This window comes from Alternaria arbusti (assembly GCF_024043155.1).
Source record: "Alternaria arbusti strain BMP 1465 chromosome Unknown scaffold_1, whole genome shotgun sequence".
Classification (NCBI taxonomy): Eukaryota; Fungi; Ascomycota; class Dothideomycetes; order Pleosporales; family Pleosporaceae; genus Alternaria; species Alternaria arbusti.
Genome location: NW_026249941.1, coordinates 3,743,645 through 3,764,342, shown reverse-complemented (window position 1 = coordinate 3,764,342; position 20,698 = coordinate 3,743,645). Strand labels below are relative to the sequence as shown.

Genomic DNA, 20,698 nt, shown 5'->3' with positions numbered 1-20,698 from the left:
AGGACAAAGACGCGTGACGCACCTTCCGTGCCAAAGTTTCAGCCCCACTCCCGACGCGTTGATTGGCTTCGACCGCGGATAAAGTGTAGCTCCAGATCCGATTCTGCCAAGCTCGCTCACTTCATCGCCCTGCCTCATATCGTCGCCGACCGATCCACCTCATCCAAGCGCGTTGCCGTGGTGTTCCTCCTTTCTAAAACTAGGTCAGTCTTTCCGCTCCTGGTCTGTGCATATCTTTTGCGCGGCCCCATCCTTGCGCGCTACTTCCCTGAGCAGCGTGTATCAAAATTCGCAGGCAGAAGCTCGAGAGCTGGAAAGTTAACCTGTAACAGTCCCAACCCCATATAGCAAATCCCCCCCTGCTACCTTGCACAAAACGACACCATGGTGGACGCAAAGATTCAGTATGTATTACTGCTAGCACATTCACCGCTATATGAGCTAACCTTGCGCAGAGAGCTTCTGTCCAAGCCGCGTTCGGAGTTGACGTACGTACACCCTCCAATCCACAACAGTTCCTGTACTGACATTGCTGCCTAGCGAGTACGAAGTTGCTCAGGTCGAAGAACACGAGCTCACTACCGGCCCCCTCTCCATCCTCCAGACCGCCGTCCGCTCGCGCACACAAGTCCTGATCTCGTGCCGAAACAACCGCAAGATCCTCGCACGTGTCAAGGCTTTCGACCGTCATTGCAACATGGTTCTCGAGAACGCGAAAGAGATGTGGACCGAGACTCCACGGTTAGCCAACGGCAGCTACGGAAGGAAGGTCAACAAGGACCGCTTCATCTCCAAGCTGTGCGTTCAAATTACACTCTACATTTGCGCATGCGCTGACTTTTATAGGTTCCTACGCGGCGACTCGGTAATTCTTGTATTGCTATCATAAGAGCTTGGAAGGACTGGGGATTTGGGACGGTAGCGCCAGATCGAGCGCACGAAATGGAGTTGGAATGAATTAAAAGTTACATAACCGTCGCGAAATCGGCGAGGAACACCGAACGAATCAAACAACGATACCCCAACTTCTACTTCTTCAAACCGTCACTCAGGCCCAGTAGGAGCTCCGCGAGGCCATGCGCGCCAGGGTCTGGAACCTCTTGGAAACCCTCGCCTCCAACGTAGACCGTTCGCCCCAAGCTCGCTTTCATACCCTTCGTCCCTTGCGCGCCACCTTGTGCCGCCGCAGCCGCTTTGTCGATACTTTCCGTCTTAGACAGCGTCTCAACGAACGGATAGAGGGCATCCATCAGCGTTCGGTCACCGGGTTTGGCAGGAGTGTATTTGCCCAGTGCCTTGAGCGATGAGTCAAGGGCCTTGGCCCAGATTGCGGGTGTGACAGGCTGTGGCGACGAGGGCGCGTTTTGTCGCAATCCATGCGCCAGCGCATTCAAGAAGATGGCGTAGATTGCACCTGACGTGCCGTCCATAGCCAGTTCCACCACTTGAATGATGTGATTCATGAGGATCAGCAGATCATCTGTCTCCTTTGCCGTTTCGAGCATCTTGAGAATTGCTGTTGGGTGTCAGCGCCAGGCATCAATGCACACGTGATGATAGCCTACCTTCTGCGCCGCGCTTGAGTCCGATTCCGCAGTCGCCATCTCCAACTATTGTGTCATATCGGGTGACGTCTGGCTCAGCCTTGATGAGTCTGTTCAGCGCAACTGTCAAGGTTGACTTGGCCTGAGCATAGTTGACTACTCAAGTTAGCGGGTGTCATACGCAGCTCTGCAGGTACTTACCTCTCAGATCACTTGGCTGGATGTCCTCTTCGTCTACCTGCTCCTCGCTTTTCTTCGCTTCGCCGCGTCTCGCCCATGTGCTGCTACTAATCGCCGCAGACCAGCCACTTGCCTCAGCAGGCGCATCGAGCAGCTCGAGCATGGAAGCGTCCGCGACTCTAAGCAAGCTGATGGAGAAGCCCAGTCCGTTCAAACTGGTCATGAAGGTGCCAGCTAGAATACGTACTGGCTTGATCTTGAAGCTGTCTGCGAGTTGCTCGACGACTTCGTTCGTGATCCCGCTTAGCTCGAGTGGACTGACACCTCCCAGGTTATTGACCAGTAGCACCACGTCGTCCTTGTCGGTGATCTTGGAGAAGCTTCGGTCCTGATCGGCGACGTCCAAGCAGTGCGACAGCATCGTCTTTACAAGACCAGGTAAATCGATCTTCTTGCGCTCTGAACCGGCTTCATTGTGGATGCCCATTCCAATCTCGACTAGGCCTTCAGCCAGCTCGTCTTCCTCTGCCTCTCGGCGACCTGGCACGTGGACGTGAGCCAGTGAAGAGCCGATCGAGACGGTGTTGTCTGCAACGAGCTGGGCCATCTGCGTTACGTCTTTGAGACTCGCTCTACGCTGACGTCAGTGATCATCGTCCTGACAGGCACGAAATTGGTGCGGTCCGTACCCTTTAGCAGCGAGCGCTCCAGCAATCTTTTGAACCAGCACTGTTCCGGCAATACCTCTGCGCCCGACTTTTCCTCCCTTTGCGCGCCCTACACCCGCATCGTCGCCGACCACCACCATGTCGACTTCAATACCAGCAGCGCGCGCTTTCTCCACCGCCATGCCGAAGTTCAGCACATCGCCAGTGTAGTTCATTACAATCACGAGGACGCCCTTGTCTTTTTGAATGCGATGCAAGATACATCTTCGCACCTGCTCTGCACTTGGCGAAGCGAAGATGGTACCTGCGACTGCTCCGGATAAAAGGCCCGCGCCGACAAAGGATGCGAATGAGGGTTCGTGACCACTACCACCTCCGGAAACTATGCTGACTTGCGATGCGCCATTCTTGCGGTAGACGATCTTGTTGTTGATGTCGCATTGTACGGATGGGTTCGTCTGAGGGATGCTGAGCAGCGCGGTGTTGACGAGGTGTGTCGGGTCGTGGATGAAGTGTCTCGCTGAGTACGTTAACTATTTGATCGCATAGGTTTTGATGGGAATGCATACATGACATTGTGATTACTATATGTCCAGCTCAATGGAGTGCGCGAATTGGTGCAGAACGACGGAACACAGAGCGGATGGAAATCGCAAAAGTGGCATGACGAAAGACCAAGAAACCTTCAATACCCGACCCGACGACAAGCAATCATTCCACCATTCCTTCGTGTCATTTGACATATGCCGACATAGCCTGTGGCCACACGGAAACGCGTCCGCGTTCCGTCTTGTTTCCAGGCATTTGGAGAGCTCCAGTGCTCTAAGTGGGGTTGCGCAGATGCGTGAGGGGTAGCTTCGCGTTTCTGTGGGGTCGCTCCTTCCCCCGAACCCCGAGATGTCAGCAAACATAGGTGCCGGCTTCCTCTTCTGGGTGATCCCGTACCAAGTTTCGGTCTTCCGACCACTCCTACACCAAGCATCGACGACTACGAAAAGCCTCATATGGGACAGGTCCGGGGGCTGGAGCTCTTGTATGCGGCCATGCTTGCTTTTTCGCTCTCGGTACTCGACGATCGGACCTCACCTATGTGCCCAGAGCTCATTACCCAACAATACGACATTGGGCATGAATGACCGATTGCCGCCGTGATGATCGTCAACTGGGCACAAAGCCCTTGCGTTTATGAAGGAGATGGCGAGACGCACTCATTCCTACCATTTGGTCGCCATCGCAGGTATGGGACGGTGCCCAGAGTGTTAATAAATGGCACACGCCTTGAGTGCCTCAGCCATCGACTGGCTATGGTACCTTCGCTACCACGAAGTTTGTGCGGAGCCACATGAACTCGCACACACACACCTGAAAGAATCTCAATATCTAATGTAGCCTCACACGTACAGTCACTACTTGCCTCCCTCAGCAATCATGTCTCAGCTGTCCATTTCGTGCGCTGAGGAACGTTACAAAATCAATGCAAAGAGAAGTCCACTATACGCCCTTCCTTACGATGTCCTAGCCCATATCCGGGGGTACTTGGATCACACCGAGAAGATTTGCTTTGCGCTGTCAGGCGCCAAGTTCATCGAAAATTTCCCATCCATCACTGTTCCAGAAGATAAAGTCGGCGATACCAAGATCGACGTCTATCTTCGGCTTCTGAGAGACGACTTCTACAGAGAAGCCCACAAACGACCGGGCATCTGGTGCGTCTATTGTGCAGATGTCCATAAAGATACGCGCTTCATCGGGAAAATGCTCTGTCGCCCACGGCAGGAACGCAAATGCTCCTCTACACTCGAGCTGTGCTCGCACAGGTCTTACTCTTTGGACTACTTGAGAGCTGAGGTAGAAAGAGCTGTATCTCTTAGGGGTAGAAAGGCCATATACCTTGATCTCCAGTGCTATACTTGCGAAACAGAGTTGAAGAAAAGCCACATCTACCTCACCATTTGTGACGTCACATACGATTAGACGTCTGGAGACTATATCATGAGAAGTGACATGACCATGGGCTTTTCGAAGGCAAAAGGCTCGGATTTACACACAGAAGCGCGTGCGGTCCTACAAACACTCGATTTTACGGCGTGTCTTCACATACATACCTCTGAGGAAAGCACCATGAACCGGCTTGTCGATGCCGAGACCAGAGCCTTCAAAGCAGAAAAGCGGCACAAAACCCATCGCGTACATTGCGAGCATTGTAAAACAATGGTACAAATCAAATATCTCAAAAGCTTCTGGGGTGCTTCGCCTCACAATCCAAGAGCAGCAGCAGCAAATACGGGACTGACGATAGATATTATACGTAACTTGGGCAAATTGACAAACGAAGACGATCCGACATGGAGAGCGCATCTTCGAAAGCGGCAATTGAAAGTCACGAAGGACCAAGGCGACCTGGCTCGGCTTGAACTGGGCTGAATACCACGATGAGAGAATGGGAAAGCAAGAGCTATGTGCATGGCTGCCAGACTGGAAGGGCAGTCGGGGCTTGCGGAGTATATTCGGCATGGACGCTTCGAAGCTACCCCACCATCTGATAAGATTCTGATCTACACCCCCACCAACCCGTCGCGTCGAGCTTCAGCCATCGCGTCCTCACGCCATTCGTCTCATCTCTCAATTTCCGCGACGCATTGCTCAACTTCGGAATACTTATTTCAAGATATCAAGCCCCGCGTCCATATCCTATAAAATAACATCAACGCGAAGATGGCGCACCCAGGCACCGCCCACAAATACACCAAAGGCCTCATCGCCTTCGAACACGCCTCCACGCACCCTTCGTCCTCCTACAACACCATCCTCTGGATAGGCGGTCTTACAGACGGCCTCCTCACGGTTCCGTACCCCTCGCTCATCGCGTCCTCCCTCCCACCAACCTGGTCTCTCGCCGAAGTCCTCCTCACCTCCTCCTACAGCGGCTGGGGCACCGGCAGCCTAGCGCGCGACGCGACTGAACTAGGGGAATGCGTGGCATATTTTAAGAAAATGCGGCCGGAGAGGAGAATTGTGCTTATGGGGCATTCGACAGGCTGTCAGGATATCATGGAATACTTGCTTGGAAAGGGAGCAGAGGGAAGGCACAAAGTAGACGGCATAATACTACAGGGAGGTGTTAGTGACAGGGAGGCTTGGGAAGATTATTACAAAGAAGGGGAGAGGAGGAAACAGCTCGACAACGCGATTGCGACGGCGAAGGTCATGATTGACACGGGGAAGGGGGAGGAGGTTTTATCGCCGGAAAGCAATCCCGTCTTCAAAGATATGGGCGGCCCCCTGAACGCCTACCGCGCATACTCCCTGCTCGCCAAAGGCGGCGACGACGACTACTTTTCCAGCGACCTTTCCGACGAACACTTCGCAACAACGTTCGGCCGCATACCACCAACAACACCCGTCTGCTTCCTCCTCGGCTCCGATGACCCCTACGTCCCCGGGAGCATCGACCGCGCAGCCCTCCTCCAACGCTGGACGAGAATAATACGGGAAAACGGCGGTGTTGTGGATGATCAAGATGGGGGTGTGATACCGGGTGCACATCATAATCTTGATGGGGATCCGGAGGAGGTTGTGCAGGATCTTGTGAGGAGGGTTGTTGGGTTTGTTACGGGTTTGGACGATAAGACTAGGTCGTGGCATGCGTAGTTTCTCACATAAATGACGGACACACAATTCTTCAAGTAATGTATTACCGTGGCATGCTATCCACGCACACCACTGCCTCCCGACTACTTCTTACTCAACGATATCTAGCTTTTGGTATCCCCATTCCATCCCAACCCAATCCATAATGCCGTTAATTCATCCTATCCCCAACCCCGAATACAAGCAAAAGAGCATCCAAAGCCCTCCCACATATCAATACCTCAAACGCCCACGCAATGCAAAAACAACCCATTCCATCTCCGCCACACTCAGTCAAACCCACTCCTCCACTGTTTCCCCATAAGTCTTTTAGTTTGCGTCACAAAATAATGCTTTTGTCTTCGCTCTCGCTCTGCTGGGCTCAGCTCTGCTTCTTCTGTTTCTTCAGCTGGTAATACCTCGGTATCCTAAGCCCCCGGTATACCACCAGGCTCCTCAAACACCGCTTGAACGACCCATTGCTCGCCGAACTTGATACCCTTCCCGCCACTGATACCAGCGTTGCGCCAAGGACGATTAACACCGATATCCACGATCCAGATGAGCCACTGCGGATCGCGTCCGGAGCCGTTTTGAAGGGCTTTGACAAGACCAGTCCGTGGCGCACCGAGACAAACGATGTACTTTGCGCGGACTTCGAGGGGCTCGCCTTCCAAGATGGAGACTTCGCCCGTAGAGCCGCCGACGCCGGATGGTGTTTCGACAGCAAGGCAGGCGGCGCGCGATTTGTTGGCCCAGCCTACGATGTTCAGAACTACGCGTTGGTCTTGGTCGCCAAGGGCTTCAAATTCTTTGTGGCGGCCGAGCAGAGCATCAATAATAAGTTCCGGTGGTGCTTGAAGACGCTTTAGAGCTTCTTCAGTCGCGTTCCAGGAGCGGACGGTGCCGCCGAATTTGCGGAAGAGCTCGACTTGGCGGCGTATGTCCTTGTCCCAGTCTGCGTTGCGTTCGAAGCCGAGGAGGGCGACCATAACTTTTGGCCCGCGTTGGGCGAGGTGCCGTGCTGCTGCTACTGCGCGTGCGCCTCCGCGGTGGTTGCCTGCGAGGACTACGATAACGGGGTTGGCGTTTGGATTGGCGCGCGAAAGACGCATGCCTCCGGGATTTATAGCAGTCAGAGCAACTTCTGCAATACCTCGTCCTGAGTTCTCTGCCATGATATCTTCGTTGAGGCCGAAGTCTACTTCCGCGGTTTCCTCTACGGCCAGCATAGCACCAGGAGTGATGGCGAAGCACTTGCGGTTGTTAGACACCAGTCGTAAGCAGCCCTTAGCGCTAGACTCGAGAGGTGAATCTGGTGGTGAAGCAACCCGCCCTGGCCTAGGGCTACCAGTAGCATGTGAGGACGTGTAGGGTCGGTTGATGAACGAGCGATTAGTCCGCGGCAACACGCCTGAGCCCATCATATCCATGTCGGCCTGTACGCTGCCTTGCCTTGTTGGTGCCATCTTAACCGAAGCCCTGGACATTGCCCGTCTAGAGTTACGTCCGCTGCCAAAGTCCTCCTCTTCCTCCTCAGAGCTTGTGTTGGTCGTGCTTTTCAGCTTCCGATCCAGCACGTTTTCCGTAGGATGAAGGTTCTTTCCGCCGTGTGTACCTGGTCTTGCCAAGCGATTGAAGCTGACCAGACGGTCTTCGTCTGCAGTGGTGTCCTCATTCCTAATCTGATTGAACACTGTTCGCTTGTCAAACTTCGAGAGGTTACTCTGGAAGTCAAATTCAGGCATGTCCTGAATATCGGTCGCATCTTCTGTAGCCCAGCCGTTCGTAGCTTCGAGCGCCTGTTGCCGTTTCGTTTTGCGATTCGACGCGTTCGCCGCTGCGAGACCGACTCTGCCGCCAATGACGCCAGGAGTTCTCGTTTGGGGCTGTTCGGCGGCTTGCAGCATGGGAGTGTTTCTCCAACCATTGCCTTTGCTAGTAGAGGTTAGCTCTTGGACATGCGACAGAAGACCTGGTGTTCAAAATCCCACATACCCTTTCTTGACCGCCTCAACATCACCGTTCTTCCTCTCTTGAGCGGCAAGTTCCTTCTTACGAGACTTGCCCCCTCTTCGAGTCTTCTTGCCATTGTCGTCGTTCTTCTGCGGGCTGGGGTCATCCATAGGCTTGCCGGTCCTCGTCTTGGTGATGCTTGCCCTTCGCGCATTCACCTGTGCTGTCCGCGCCTCACTGTCCGCCTCCTCAGCATCCGCAATATCCAGGGACGAGAATGGACCTTCCAGAGTCGCCGCACTCGGCTTTCGGACGTTGTGTTGCTTCGCATGGCTTGCGAAAGAGGACGTGTTCTTCGGTACAGTCGCCGCGCTCGCAGCAGCCACGGGCTTTATGGGCGTCGCAGGGGCTTCCTGAGGGGTTGCGGAAACAGGACCACCCAAGATAGGGGCGGTAGAAGTGCGCTTTCCCATGCTGAGAATCGCAGGATCGACAAACGGCGCGGCTTGAGCTGGCTGAGGAGCGGTCTGGCGAGGCGCTTGACGAGTATTCTGGTAGGCAGGTGCGCCTGCAGGCGGAATCCCGGACGGCTGGCTAACAAGATGCGGAACTTGTTGGCCCATGTGCTGCGACTGGCGCTGGGCATGGTTCGGAGGATACTGCGAGTGTGAGTATGCCTGCGGGCCTGATCGCGTGGGCAGAGGTTGGGGAGGAGCGGGCGCCGACGGATTGACCTTGATGTCTGCAATCATTTGTCCCTCTACCGTGTAGGAAGCGACACGGTGACCGGAGTTGGGGAAGAAGACTGCAGACGTCAGCGTATGCCCATATTCATGAATTCTGGCTGCGGTGTACCATCTTGGAGAACGAGTGTAGCTGTCTGCTGGTCCACGGCGCTGACCACGCCCACGACGACAGCACCTGGGGGAGACTGCAGCGTGACCGCGACCGACAATCCGACGAAAGCGCTCGCCATGTTTGCGGTAGATCGGACGTGTTGGAGGTGGAGCGGTGATCCCGAGTCCGTTGTAACCCCAACCTAACTATTTCGCGGGTCGTGCTTTCGCGCTAACGCAGTGGTCAGCCACAGTCTAGCCTCAACGGCCGTCTTCACATGCTCAGCATAAAAGGGACACCCGGTTACAAGTTGCGCCAAGGTATCCTGCACATGGAAGAAAACAAACAAAAGATAATAGGGGGTATAGACTACAAGAGCTTGAGATGCAGGATCTTTTGCAATGTGTAAGAGCAACCTAGACTTCTGGTTTATCTACTCTCTGTCATAGTACACAGACAGGCACGCGCGCAGCTTTCCCTTGAATGACGTACACACAAAAAGGAGGCAGAAAGAAGAATAACTCATGTTCATTACGCGTATTCATCTAACTAAGCCCGCCTCATCACCTAAAAGCAAATCAAAAAGTCCAGGGTATCCATACAATCGTTCCATGTCATCGCGGTCCATCAACCACGAGGCGCAAGTCGCGTGCGCCTCGACTGATAAACGCGACATTCTCAGCCCCGCATCAAACAAGCTCCCATGTGGCCACTGGGCCAAACATACACGAGTACGCCCTCTTGTTGTTCCAAGTAGCCAGGCTCAACCCACGTGCGTCCTTCTTATTAAATTCTGTCACGGCCACAATCGAGATCTTCTGGCCCGGCGCACCGAGGTCCATGCGCGGGAAGTCGAGCCACCAAGTGCGCCCGTCGGTATTCAACGGCTTGTAGTCTGGATTCCGGCCGTCCCTGCCGGCAACGCTTAGGAGCATAATGTAGGGCGGACCCTTTCCGTTGATCTGGGGATCCCAGTGCGGGCAGATGAATGACATTTGGAACCGGACCACTGCTGGTGCGTAGGGGTCGTTTACTTTGATCTTGGCTTGTGATGGTTCAAAGGTTTGTTCGCCGAAGCCGTGGAGCTTCATGCCATTGCCGCAGAGAAAGAGGCGCCCGCCCTCGTCATGCCGCATGAACTCTTCGTATGACATGATGCGTCCGTCGGTGCGGAACTGGTGAGAGGCTTCTCCGGGGTAGTGCTTCAGTCCGAATTCGTTGTTGTCCATGATGAAATGCTGCGGAGCGAAGGCTCGTACGTATCTAGTGCATGTTAGCCCTTGTCCGACGGGTGGTGAACTGCTAAAGAAGTATCATCTCGAAAAGCTTACCCTTCGCCCTTATTACGACACCCTAAGTGTCCAGCTCCCCAACAGGGATCAATGAGCTTCCATTCTCCGTTATCGATCTTGACAGCGTTCCAGGCATGTGTCGATTCATAAGGTGGTGTAGGTTGACCAGGCTCCAAAGGTGCGTGGCCGTAGCCCTTGCACGCACCGGAACATACCATAGCTTCCAACCCAGCTTTCAGAGCCAGAGCAGCGAACAGACCGGCATAACCTTCGCATACTGCCAGACCTGATGCAATTGTCTTTTCGGGTGTAGTAGGCATAACCGTGTTGTTGAAGAACGAGTGAGTATCGTAGTCGACGTTGTGATGAAGCCAAGTGAAGATCGCTCGAGCCTTGTCTGTAGGTGAGGGAAACTGTGAGCATAGTTGATGAGCAAGCCAGCCCACGTCTGAGTTGGGAAGTTGGGTACGAGGGAACTGCGCAGCGTGATTGTCTGGACCTGAGAAGTCCCGACACTTCAGGCAACTTGATGGAGCAGCACCTGGTTTCGGCTTGGAAGCCATGAGGGCGCTGAGGTTCGGTCTGGACGACATGGGAACAGGTGGTGGTGTACCAAGAGCCGGGGCTGAATCGGATGTGACTGCTGGTGGGCGAGTTGAAGGCACAGGTGGAGGTGTAGCGGCCTTGTTGTTGAAGCCCATGTCCAACGCTGATCGTCGCGGTGGCGGTGGTGCGATCAGTTTGTTTGTTCGAGAGGTGTCGTTTGAGGATTGCCTCTGTGGCAGCGCTGGCACAGGCTGAGGTGATCGCTCGCGAACGATGGACTGTCTAGGAGGTAGGGAGGGTCTTGCCGGTAGGTCTGCACAGCATCATGTTAGCAGTGCTCTCGATGTGTGCTTCCGACGTTAGTCTACTTACTGGGAGTCTTGAGTTGAGGGGGCAGTTCCCGAGGAGACACATAATCCCTCTTGCTCTTCATAGCATTCAGCGTCGCCTTGCTCTGTTTAGGGTCCTCAGGTGCTTTCTTCGCTGGCAGCGGTGGCAGCTTTGACGGGTCATAGATCGGAGCCCTGACTTGGTACACCGTGCCTGTACTTCCATTGCTATATCCTGAGCCATTCGTCTTCACTGAACCCAACGAGAGCGTTGATATGCCCGACGCGATTGTGGAAATTGACTCGTTTGACTCGCGCCTTCGCACGCTTGATTCGGATGCCTTACGCGGAGGCAGTGTTGGTGTTTGGCGAGGCGTGCTGGCATTGCGCGGAGGTGGACGAGGAGGCAGCGCGGGCGAAACTTTTGGTTTTTCGGATTCGTTCACTACTATGGGCTGGTTGCCGAGTTGTCGCGCGGAGGTGGGCGCATTGCTCAGGACTGGCGGGTTGTTGACTGTCTGGCGCGAGTAGGCGGGAGGGCGCGCGCTGGGCGGCGGCGGCGGTGGCTTCTTCTTTGCAGTCGAAGCATCGTAGGAGTAGGTCGGCTTGGCGCCCGGTGTAGGAGTGTGCACCTCCTCGAGGTTGAGCGCGGCAATCCTCGACTTGATCGACCCTTCAGCCATCACGGTCGCGTTCGGGTGATCTACGGTCTGTGTTTTAGGTGTGGCTGGTGCTCAGTGGAGTCAACAGGAGCAGCAATTGGTGGTGTCCGTCGACGTGCAATCTCTCATTGCATGGTGAGCAAGAGGCTACAGAGTGAGTGGGCAGAGTGAGTGAAGGGACGTGTAAGCTGTAAGTATGACGAGACGAGGCTTGTCCGCCCAACAAGAGGCACGCCTGACCGCGAGGGATAATTGCAGGCAGAACCGATGCACAGCCTCCGGGGCTGGCTGTCAGTTCGCGCTAGTCCCGAAGCTGCAACCCCACCTTTTTATCCCGTCCTGCCGACTTAAGCTTTCCCTCTCGTCTCAAAATAGCCCGGACCGATCCTCAAGGCTGACACTCTGGTGCTGGCTTAGTGGTAGATAGCTCATGGCCTTCCCAGACTATTGAATGACATCAACGTGCTTTGGTCGCCGCGACTGTCATCTGTCGTGGCACGAGGTTCGCATGACGTTTCAGAGCCTGCGCTTATGCTGTGTACCCCGGGTGCCCGTTACCAAATCCTCACCGGTGCATAGGGTCGTGCCGTACAGGTACATGCAGATGACATAAGTGGCCTTGACGACGATCCTTCTGGGTGCATGAATACCTTGACGTCTGTTGTTGGTACGAAGTCGTTAAATCTTGGGTATTTTACCTGATCGTATGGGGTAATCATTTATTTCACGGCTGTATCACCACATGCAGCGACCGTCTGATTTTAGGATTTCTTTGTTGACTATTGCACACAAAATCGCTATTGCATCAAACAAGTCGTAAGTAGAACATATGGAGTCGCCAAAACAAGCACATAGACAACCCCTACACTCCATTCCCAATCCGCCCAAAATCTCTACCCAGCCTGTGCCGCCCATATCGCTGACCAGTCCCACCCAACTCTAACCGGGAACACCATAGCAATTTCAACTTGTGCTCACGCATCGCTGCGCAACGATAAGAATAGCGTGCGAAAAGACACTTTTACTCTTGTTGAAAGGAGAGGACGGGCAGTCGCTGAAGATACCACCCAATAATGCAATGCGAGGGATCGCTATTCAAAACGCCAGAGAAGAGTGTGAGTAAAGTGTGGTGAAGACTACCTTGTAGCGAGACGCATGATGCGAGTTGACGATGTGTAACCGCTACCTCTTGCGCTTCTTGCTCTTGTCCAGCGCTGTGCTCATGGAGTAAGCGTCTTGCATCGGCATGTGGTAGTCGTGCATTGGGGGAGGCGCCATGGAGGTCGCCGAGGAGACTGAGTTCTTCTTGACCGAGACCCCCATGTGGCGTCCATAGCGACCTTTCCTGCCGTTGCCTTCGTCTTCGCTGACACATCCGTCGGCACCGATGCCGGCGTCTTTGCAGCGCTGGCATGGTCGCTGACGGTCACAGCCCTTCTTGCTCTTGCGGCAGCGCTGGCAGCGTGGCTTACTCGAGAGATCCTCCTCATCGACGCCGAGCTGATGCTGGAAGTTCAGCGATGCGTTGGAAGCCTTGCGCGACTGAGAGGGGAGGGAAGACGGTGACATTGGGGCCTTGGTGGTGCCGTTGACCTTGGACTTGCTCTTTGAGGTGGCACGGGGCTTGCCGGACTTGCCAGACTTGCTCGATACGGAGCGAGCCTTGATGATACCGGCGTGCACGCGGTGGTTGTGTTCATCGGCAATCATCTCATCACTGGCACCCTTGAAGGAGCCATCTCGGTCGTCCTCATAGTCCTCGCCACTGCTCTCGGCTTCGTCGTAGACACGGGTGTGGTCGTTCATTGCACGAGCCATGTTGTACGGGAGAGGGGGGAGCTCACTCTCGTCGTCGCTACCATCTGCGCTCTCGTCACTTGAGGATGCCGCAGCCTTTCCGCTAAAGGCATCATCGAGCGTAGAGGTAGACGTGCGACCGTGGCCGGAGAAGTTGGAGGCATCACCCAAGCGCATGAGCTGACGAGCGACATCTTCATCAGAGATGACGCTGATACTCGCAAGAGTGGTGTCAGGGGTAGGAAGGACTCCACCGCTGCCGGAGTAGCGGTAGTGGGAGTGCTGAGCCGAGCCACGCGCGCGAGACTTGTATCCCTGAGCCTGGCTACTAGCCGCAGAGTATGGTGTGACTAGTCCTTGGAGATATGAACTGTCGCCCTGACCGTAGCTCTGTGGGGAGGGCAGCGGATGCGAGTATGAGAACGTCTGCTGGTTGGCAGAGTATGGCGAGCCAGCAGTATTTCCGCTGATACGTCGCTGGGGGGATACGGACGACTGTGAAGCATTCATGGGAACTTGAGGCGGTACGAACAGAGGCAGCTCCTAATGAAAGGAACGAGTGTCAGACTAATGCACGATACATGCCCACTGTAGGTACTTACCGAGCTGTCGAATTTGGCACGCTTTCGGCGGCCACCCTCGACAATGTTGTCAACGCTAATCTCAGCGCTCGCCAATGGCTCTTTCCTTGAGCGTCGCGAGCTGCTGACAGAGCCATGCTCGTCGTCGCTGTCGCTGTAGCCGTCGCCATTGGCGTCAGCGAAGCTTCCGTGCGAGCTGTTGCCGCGACTCTTCATAGACGGGCGCATGCGCTTGTTGATAGACGCGCTCCTCCGACCACGATGTGGGGAGTGGCTCTGGCGCGCATGGCGGGACCCCGCTCTCGAGCCTTGGTGATGCTGGATCGGCGGTAGCATCTGGAAGGCTTCATCGAGGTGGGGTCGAGCGCGACGGGGCGAGATGGTCTGCTGGCGCGGATCAGGAGAGAAGTCGTCTGCATCAAGAGTCTCTGGGGAGACTCGGACGTAGACGGTCATGCCATGTTCAAAGTTCTCGAAGCGCGCAATCAGCGTGTTGCCGTGGCGGTCCTCGAAGATGACGCCTCGACGCTCATACAGACCGTAGAAATTCTTGACTGTTGTGATGATGGAGTCTGTGGTGTCGTGCGGGTATATGTCGACCCGCATGGGTAGCCGGGCCTTGTGTGCTGGCGACTGGGGGAGCAGCAGCTCGAAGCTGACGTGCTTCTTGGGCGTCTGCTTGGAGGGCGACAGGGAGTCGTGCGCCGAGCCGGTTTCGGTGCTCGGGTAGACGTCCATGATGCCAGAGTCTTCTCTCTGGGGCAGCATGTCGTAGCCAGACTCCATCTGCATGGCGTCGTGGTGTCGGCCCGCTAGGAGCTCTTCCACCTCAGGGCAGCGTTGTGCGCCCGCAGGCCGAGGTTCCGCAAGCATGTTGGAAACTTGCATGCCAATGTCTCTAGTGTTGAGAGTGTATTCCAAAGCCTCTAAAACGAGCTTGTGTATGTGTGTGTGGTTGGGCGGCGCACCGATCCTGCCGGTGTCGCAAGGGCTTGGACGGACAGCGGTCGGGGAAGGATAAACGGGCGTCGAGTCTGGGAGGTGACATGTTAGCAGATGGTCGCTGATGAGGTTTGATGGCCTTCCGAGTGCTTCTCGCGTTGTTCTGCGCAGCCTGTGCTGGGCTGGAGGCGGTTGGGGGCTCGTCACCGCTGGCCAGTTGCGGACTACAGGGAGAAGGTGACGACAGCGCGGAACCCCCAGGGGGCGGCGTCGCAGTCACCTGTCGGGCCCAAGCCGGTCGCAAACGCCTATGGAGAGATGTACTTACCAACAGATATGTCTAGAGCGCTGGATGGGCTGTGGATGCTTCGATCCGGTTGCGTGAGTGTACCGCCGCTGGCTGCGCACGTCAGGTTAGCGACCGGAATGCGCAGGGCAGGATTGACTCTATCTGAGCGCCAGAGTGCGATCTCAGACGGGCCACAGGCTTGATGGAAAGGGTTGAGGCTTACAGAGAAGAGGTAGTGTGGGACGGAGGAGAATGGTGTGGAGGGTGGGTTGCAGATGGGAGATGTTCGCAAGCGAACAATAGAGACACCGACTAATGACCACTCCAGGTCACGACGTACTTTCCGAATACGCCTCAACCCAAATAGCGGTCGCCTTTGCATACACTTCCAGAATCTGCCATGTAAATTTATACTATCAAAACGGTTTAAACAGTACAGCGCATCCTCCCCGCTGCACATATGCGATTGCGCCTCCATTGGTAACTAGTATATACACTACTACACGAAACAGCCCACCTCAGTCCCTCAGTCACGCAAAAGGACGAAGAGTGCATAGCAGCTGAGCAAGTCCCCAGCTTTCGTCCCATCTGGTGTGCCTGTCTTTGAGGTCGAAACATGGGACAACTCGGCGGCAGCTATGCGCCCAATGGTAGAGGGGGACTAGAATGCATGCCACAGGACAACTCAATCGCTTGTTGACTATACCTGCGCAAGAGAGCCGATCTCAACAAGGTCAAACATGACCAATGGGCGGATACGCGGCGTGCTGGTCGAGATGCGTACGTTCCGTGCGAATATGGACAGGACGACCTTTAGCACCCTGATATCCCGATGCGCCATCTCGAGCACATAGAGTACTCGAATACTACACTCCGGGTCGCCTTCACACAGAATTCTAGTCAGAGGGCTAAGGAAGCTTCCGGTCCCGAAAGTGGGTGAAGCGCTGTGGATTCGTTGGCAACTGGTGCCGGGCGTCTATTGGAGAGATCTCCGTGTGACACTCAATGCCACACGCCTGCTTCCGTAGTTCCCCTTTGCAGACAACCGTCCCTGAATGAGTCGCCACAGGATTCCCTAGAGGCTCGTGCTACTTATGAATTACGCGACCAAGGAATTATGTCTACATGTGCTCCCGCAATCGTCTGATGATCTCGGACCCACACTTTCATGACGATGGTAGCGCAAGCGCAGGAATCAAGCCGCGGATAGTCTACACACCCGCTGTGGTGTGGAAGCCATGCTTTGACCGGATTATCGCCGTTTGTTATCTTGCTGCTCAGATTCCGACCCTGCATGTGCGCGAGCGGATCATGGCGAGGGTACATATGTAGCGCGGCATGCGACTTCGCAAATCCGTGGCGTGAAGCTCGGACAACCACTCTAAGTGATGAGGGGTCGATCAAGAAGTCTGAACAGCATGTCTCCCGCACTTTGCGCAAACACGTTTCAGAAGGGATCCCGGTCGCGGACCATTTCGAAAGACGTTGTGCGCATTTTTGGCTCCATGCGATCTCGCTACGGATGGGATCGGTCCACACAGTCAGTCGGCGGTGAGCTTCTCGGCCTATACAGCCCGCGGGGACAAAGCAAAGGAAAGACGCGATAACGGCGCCGGTTTCAGGGCTTTCAACGTTCCCCAGCCGCATTACCTTCCTCCAGGCTGCCTGGGACAACGCCGGCGCAACAAAGGCAAGCGCAGGCTGCCGTTTGATATCTGGTGGCAGTGCGCTGATCGACTGGGTGTGGGCGCCCGACGGCGGGTCGTGTTTACGAGTTCCAGACCACCCTACTGATCGCGACCACAATTGAGGCCATCCAAAGCACCTGGAGTATGACGAGATGGGTTGTTATGGCAATAGAGCGCATAAACAGGATGTTTACAACAGGGTCGCAGAATGATGGCCGTCACGTGATTCCGCGATTCTAGCTGACTTAATCCACCATCAGCGCGTCTTTTGGCGGGGTACGTGTATATCTGCAGTCAGGTGTCTGAAAACCCTGAAAGTGTCAGAATACACTCTCGGTAGCACTTGGATACTGTGCGAAAGTTTATAGAGCGGGAGATTCGCAATGTGCGGAAGCGCAATCTAAGGACGTCTTTTGTAATGATGTTGGAGTTCGCGTTTGCCTCGGCGAGATGACGTGCCTGTCAGCACCGGAAGCATATCGGGAAGGTGCGGCCCGTGCATCATCACTAGGGCCGCTCGGGGATAGTGTCCAGTAAATAAACAACATTGCCCATCCAAACGCGCATAGCTCCAAGCTCCCATATAAGTTTACAAGCTCTTGTTGTCGTCAACACCACTCCTCGTGCCATTCGACAACGTCGACCCGTCTATCTCATTGTCGCCAACTTAGATGGAGAGTTTCTTTATATCGGCCACTGTTTTGTAGCGCTCCACCTCCGCTGCCCCTATCGTCCACTTCGCAACCGTCGCTGTCAACACAACATACATTCCAAGACTATTGTCTTTAATCGACAGACCAGAACATAATGGACGCAAAGGTAAGACTGCTCTCTCTTCGTTTACTCTCACTTTGGCGGCATGGCGGTGCGTGGACGCGTTCCGAGGCTGGCGACTTCATCGCCAGTCTTTTCATGGTCACCCACACAATCTTCCTTTCACAGCCGCTGACAGACTTTTCCACAGCCTCAACGTCCTGCGCGGGCTCTCCGAGTACGCGACGAGAACGCGCCGCCCCAATTACCTGCCGGCAAGACTCTGCATTCGCGCAATAAGTCAACACCAGCGCTGTCCACACTGATGCAGGTCGGCGGCATCAAGGCGGCCGCAGCCAAGCGGACCGTGTTTGGAGACGTCAGCAACACGCGGCAACCCATAACAAAGGACGACATGCAGGTCAATGGGAAGAAGAAGGGTCTTGAGGTGCTCAAGGACAACTCTGCCGTCACGGTCAAGGAGATCACCACAAAGGCTGGCGCGTTAGCACGACCAGCGCAACGCCCTCTGGCAAACGTCACAGCCAAGGCGAACGCGTCAATAGAGGCAAGCGACGTCGCGTCTGCTGTTACCAAATCTATCACCGTCAACGCCAGCCAGCCGGCCGCCGAAGTCCGCAAGGTCATCACCAAGAAGTCCTCCACAGCCGTCTTCAAGGAGCCACAATCAGAACCCCTTAACGACACAACAACTCTCGTAGATGTACCAGCTCGCCAACCTCTCCCTACCCAGCCATCTTCATTTCCCAACGTGGACCGTGCCTCCGCACAGTCCCAGCAACCAACGACCATCCCTGAAGAGGAAGAGAAAGCCGAGTCAAAAAATGGGGCGGACGACAGGTACGAATACCTAGATGCTCTCGAGGAGCAGGCGCGCGTCCTAGAGCAGGAGCGCAATGAGGAACTTGCCAAGGTCAACGGCCTGAACGGTCTCGACCAAGAAGAGTACTGGGACGAGGAGGAAGACGAAGAGTACTACGATGCCGACGGCTACACTACTGCCCGGTCTCTGCGATCGCGCGGCGACAACACAACTGGCGGTGTCACCCTTGTCCTTGCGCCTAGGATCACTGCAAAGACACAACGCGAACTTGAGGCTGCTCGGATCTTCGTCGAAGCGAATCGGAGTGCCGAAGACGTGGAGGATGAGCAGTGGGATACATCCATGGTCGCTGAATACGGCGACGAGATTTTCGAGTACATGCACGCCCTTGAAGAGCGCATGAAGCCCAACGCTTCTTACATGGACCACCAGGCCGAGATCCAATGGTCGATGCGATCCGTCTTGATGGACTGGCTCGTTCAGGTTCACAACCGCTTTACCCTTCTGCCCGAGACTCTTTTCCTCGCCGTCAACTACGTCGATCGTTTCCTCTCGTGCAAGGTCGTTTCACTTGGCAAGCTTCAGCTGGTCGGCGCCACCGCGCTGTTCGTCGCTGCAAAGTACGAGGAGATCAACTGCCCGTCAGTACAAGAGATCGTATACATGGTCGACGGTGCCTACACTGCCGATGAGGTCCTGAAGGCTGAGCGCTTCATGCTCAGCATGCTTCAGTTCGAGCTGGGTTGGCCTGGCCCAATGAGCTTCCTTCGCCGTATCAGCAAAGCAGATGACTACGACCTGGAGACTCGTACCCTATCCAAGTACTTCTTGGAGATCACCGTCATGGATGAGCGCTTCGTGGGTTGCGCTCCTAGCTTCCTGTCGGCCGGTGCTCACTGCCTTGCCCGCTTCATGCTGAAGAAGGGTGACTGGGTAAGCTTGCATCCATGCACTATATCAGACCATGCTAACATCCCCTAGTCGCAAGCACACGTACATTACTCCGGGTACACACTGACCCAACTGCGACACCTCATCTCCGTCATCCTCGAGTGCTGCGACAACCCACAAAAGCATCACGCGGCTGTGTACGAGAAGTACACCGACAAGCGCTATAAGCGTGCTTCCATATTCGTCGAGGCAGAGGTCTCAAAGGGCTTCTCGCTGCCATTTGTGTCTAGGGACAGCCTTGCCAGCCAAACTTGGAGGCGAAAGTGAATACACTTGTCTCCACATGGCTCTGACTTGACTGTGTTCTAACGTGGCTCAGGGCTCGTGTGATCGCGCATCTCTCCGAGGGCATCCACCAGCACCCACCCGTCAAGAGCCAGGCAGTACAAGTCAACCGGTCTGCTACAACTCAGCATCAGCACCAACATGGTCACCATCGAAATCTTCTCCATTCTTGCTTATTGTTCACGGATACTCGGCGCTTTGGCGGCTTCTTGGAACAGGGTCAACACCAGCAATCTTCCCAGTCTACATTAGTCCAACCTTCGTTCGGACACCCGGTGCATGGAGTTTATGGTTATCCGGCCTGAGTCTTTTCGTTCCCTCCGTCACTGGTTCTTACTCTCTCGTCACCGTCACCCATACCCTGGCAGCTGGCAAACTTCCCTTCGACTGTATCTACTTGCTTTGGAAAGCGCTTCCGGCCGTATCACGACGAAACGAGGTCATGAACACCCACTCCCATTAGTCTAATTCTCCAACTCACGCGGTATTCTCCTTCTGGTGGCCGTCTTTTTTCCCTTTTCTCCTTTTGTCACTCCTCTTGGGTCGGGTTTCAGCGATCGGCGATTCTTCGACGCACAGGAGTTACATGGACACCGCACTATGTGCGTATGGGGTTTCTCTATCTGCGTTACGCGTGGCACAATGAAGCTCTTAGTTTGGGCTTTCCAGTAGAGTCAAGAAAAGCGCTTAATACTTGCATCTTCAACAACGTTGACCTTGAGTGATTGTGCGAACACCTTGCAGTGAGCGAACTCGATTGTGGATGTGCATGTACTTCTGGCCTAGGTTTGAGACTTCATATGGGTTTCCATTGTACTTGATGATGTTTGCTTGTTTGGTGGGCATCATCTCATGGTCGTTGAGAGAGGTTCAGATGACACGTCCATGCCTGTGCTGAACGCCCGAAACCTCCATATACACGTT

The 20,698-nt window shown here is 54.9% G+C and overlaps 8 protein-coding genes across 8 annotated transcripts; 3 read left to right on the top strand and 5 right to left on the bottom strand.

Moving 5' to 3' along the window:
- Positions 1–384: 384 nt before the first annotated feature.
- On the top strand, positions 385–889 carry SMD2 (mRNA splicing protein; the record flags this gene model as incomplete). The annotated part of the gene is made up of 4 exons (XM_051441935.1): positions 385–404; positions 456–488; positions 541–798; positions 847–889. The coding sequence occupies 4 exons, from the start codon at positions 385–387 to the stop codon at positions 887–889; spliced, it is 354 nt and encodes a 117-aa protein (XP_051308106.1).
- A 139-nt stretch (positions 890–1,028) lies between these two features.
- J4E86_001365 (uncharacterized protein) lies at positions 1,029–2,968 on the bottom strand (the record flags this gene model as incomplete). The annotated part of the gene is made up of 5 exons (XM_051441934.1): positions 1,029–1,516; positions 1,566–1,700; positions 1,746–2,356; positions 2,414–2,912; positions 2,962–2,968. 5 exons carry the CDS (start codon positions 2,966–2,968, stop codon positions 1,029–1,031), a joined length of 1,740 nt encoding a protein of 579 aa, XP_051308105.1.
- A 993-nt stretch (positions 2,969–3,961) lies between these two features.
- J4E86_001364 (uncharacterized protein) lies at positions 3,962–4,585 on the bottom strand (the record flags this gene model as incomplete). The annotated part of the gene is made up of 2 exons (XM_051441933.1): positions 3,962–4,296; positions 4,498–4,585. The coding sequence occupies 2 exons, from the start codon at positions 4,583–4,585 to the stop codon at positions 3,962–3,964; spliced, it is 423 nt and encodes a 140-aa protein (XP_051308104.1).
- Positions 4,586–5,107: 522 nt separating this feature from the next.
- J4E86_001363 (uncharacterized protein) lies at positions 5,108–6,043 on the top strand (the record flags this gene model as incomplete). The annotated part of the gene is made up of 1 exon (XM_051441932.1): positions 5,108–6,043. The coding sequence occupies one exon, from the start codon at positions 5,108–5,110 to the stop codon at positions 6,041–6,043; it is 936 nt and encodes a 311-aa protein (XP_051308103.1).
- A 407-nt stretch (positions 6,044–6,450) lies between these two features.
- J4E86_001362 (uncharacterized protein) lies at positions 6,451–8,954 on the bottom strand (the record flags this gene model as incomplete). Its single annotated transcript, XM_051441931.1, has 3 exons — positions 6,451–7,960; positions 8,021–8,783; positions 8,834–8,954. The coding sequence occupies 3 exons, from the start codon at positions 8,952–8,954 to the stop codon at positions 6,451–6,453; spliced, it is 2,394 nt and encodes a 797-aa protein (XP_051308102.1).
- Positions 8,955–9,504: 550 nt separating this feature from the next.
- On the bottom strand, positions 9,505–11,665 carry J4E86_001361 (uncharacterized protein; the record flags this gene model as incomplete). The annotated part of the gene is made up of 3 exons (XM_051441930.1): positions 9,505–10,078; positions 10,147–10,966; positions 11,026–11,665. 3 exons carry the CDS (start codon positions 11,663–11,665, stop codon positions 9,505–9,507), a joined length of 2,034 nt encoding a protein of 677 aa, XP_051308101.1.
- Positions 11,666–12,826: 1,161 nt separating this feature from the next.
- On the bottom strand, positions 12,827–14,814 carry J4E86_001360 (uncharacterized protein; the record flags this gene model as incomplete). The annotated part of the gene is made up of 2 exons (XM_051441929.1): positions 12,827–13,984; positions 14,044–14,814. 2 exons carry the CDS (start codon positions 14,812–14,814, stop codon positions 12,827–12,829), a joined length of 1,929 nt encoding a protein of 642 aa, XP_051308100.1.
- A 2,934-nt stretch (positions 14,815–17,748) lies between these two features.
- On the top strand, positions 17,749–19,756 carry J4E86_001359 (uncharacterized protein; the record flags this gene model as incomplete). The annotated part of the gene is made up of 3 exons (XM_051441928.1): positions 17,749–17,760; positions 17,906–19,471; positions 19,520–19,756. The coding sequence occupies 3 exons, from the start codon at positions 17,749–17,751 to the stop codon at positions 19,754–19,756; spliced, it is 1,815 nt and encodes a 604-aa protein (XP_051308099.1).
- Between the last annotated feature and the right edge of the window lie 942 nt (positions 19,757–20,698).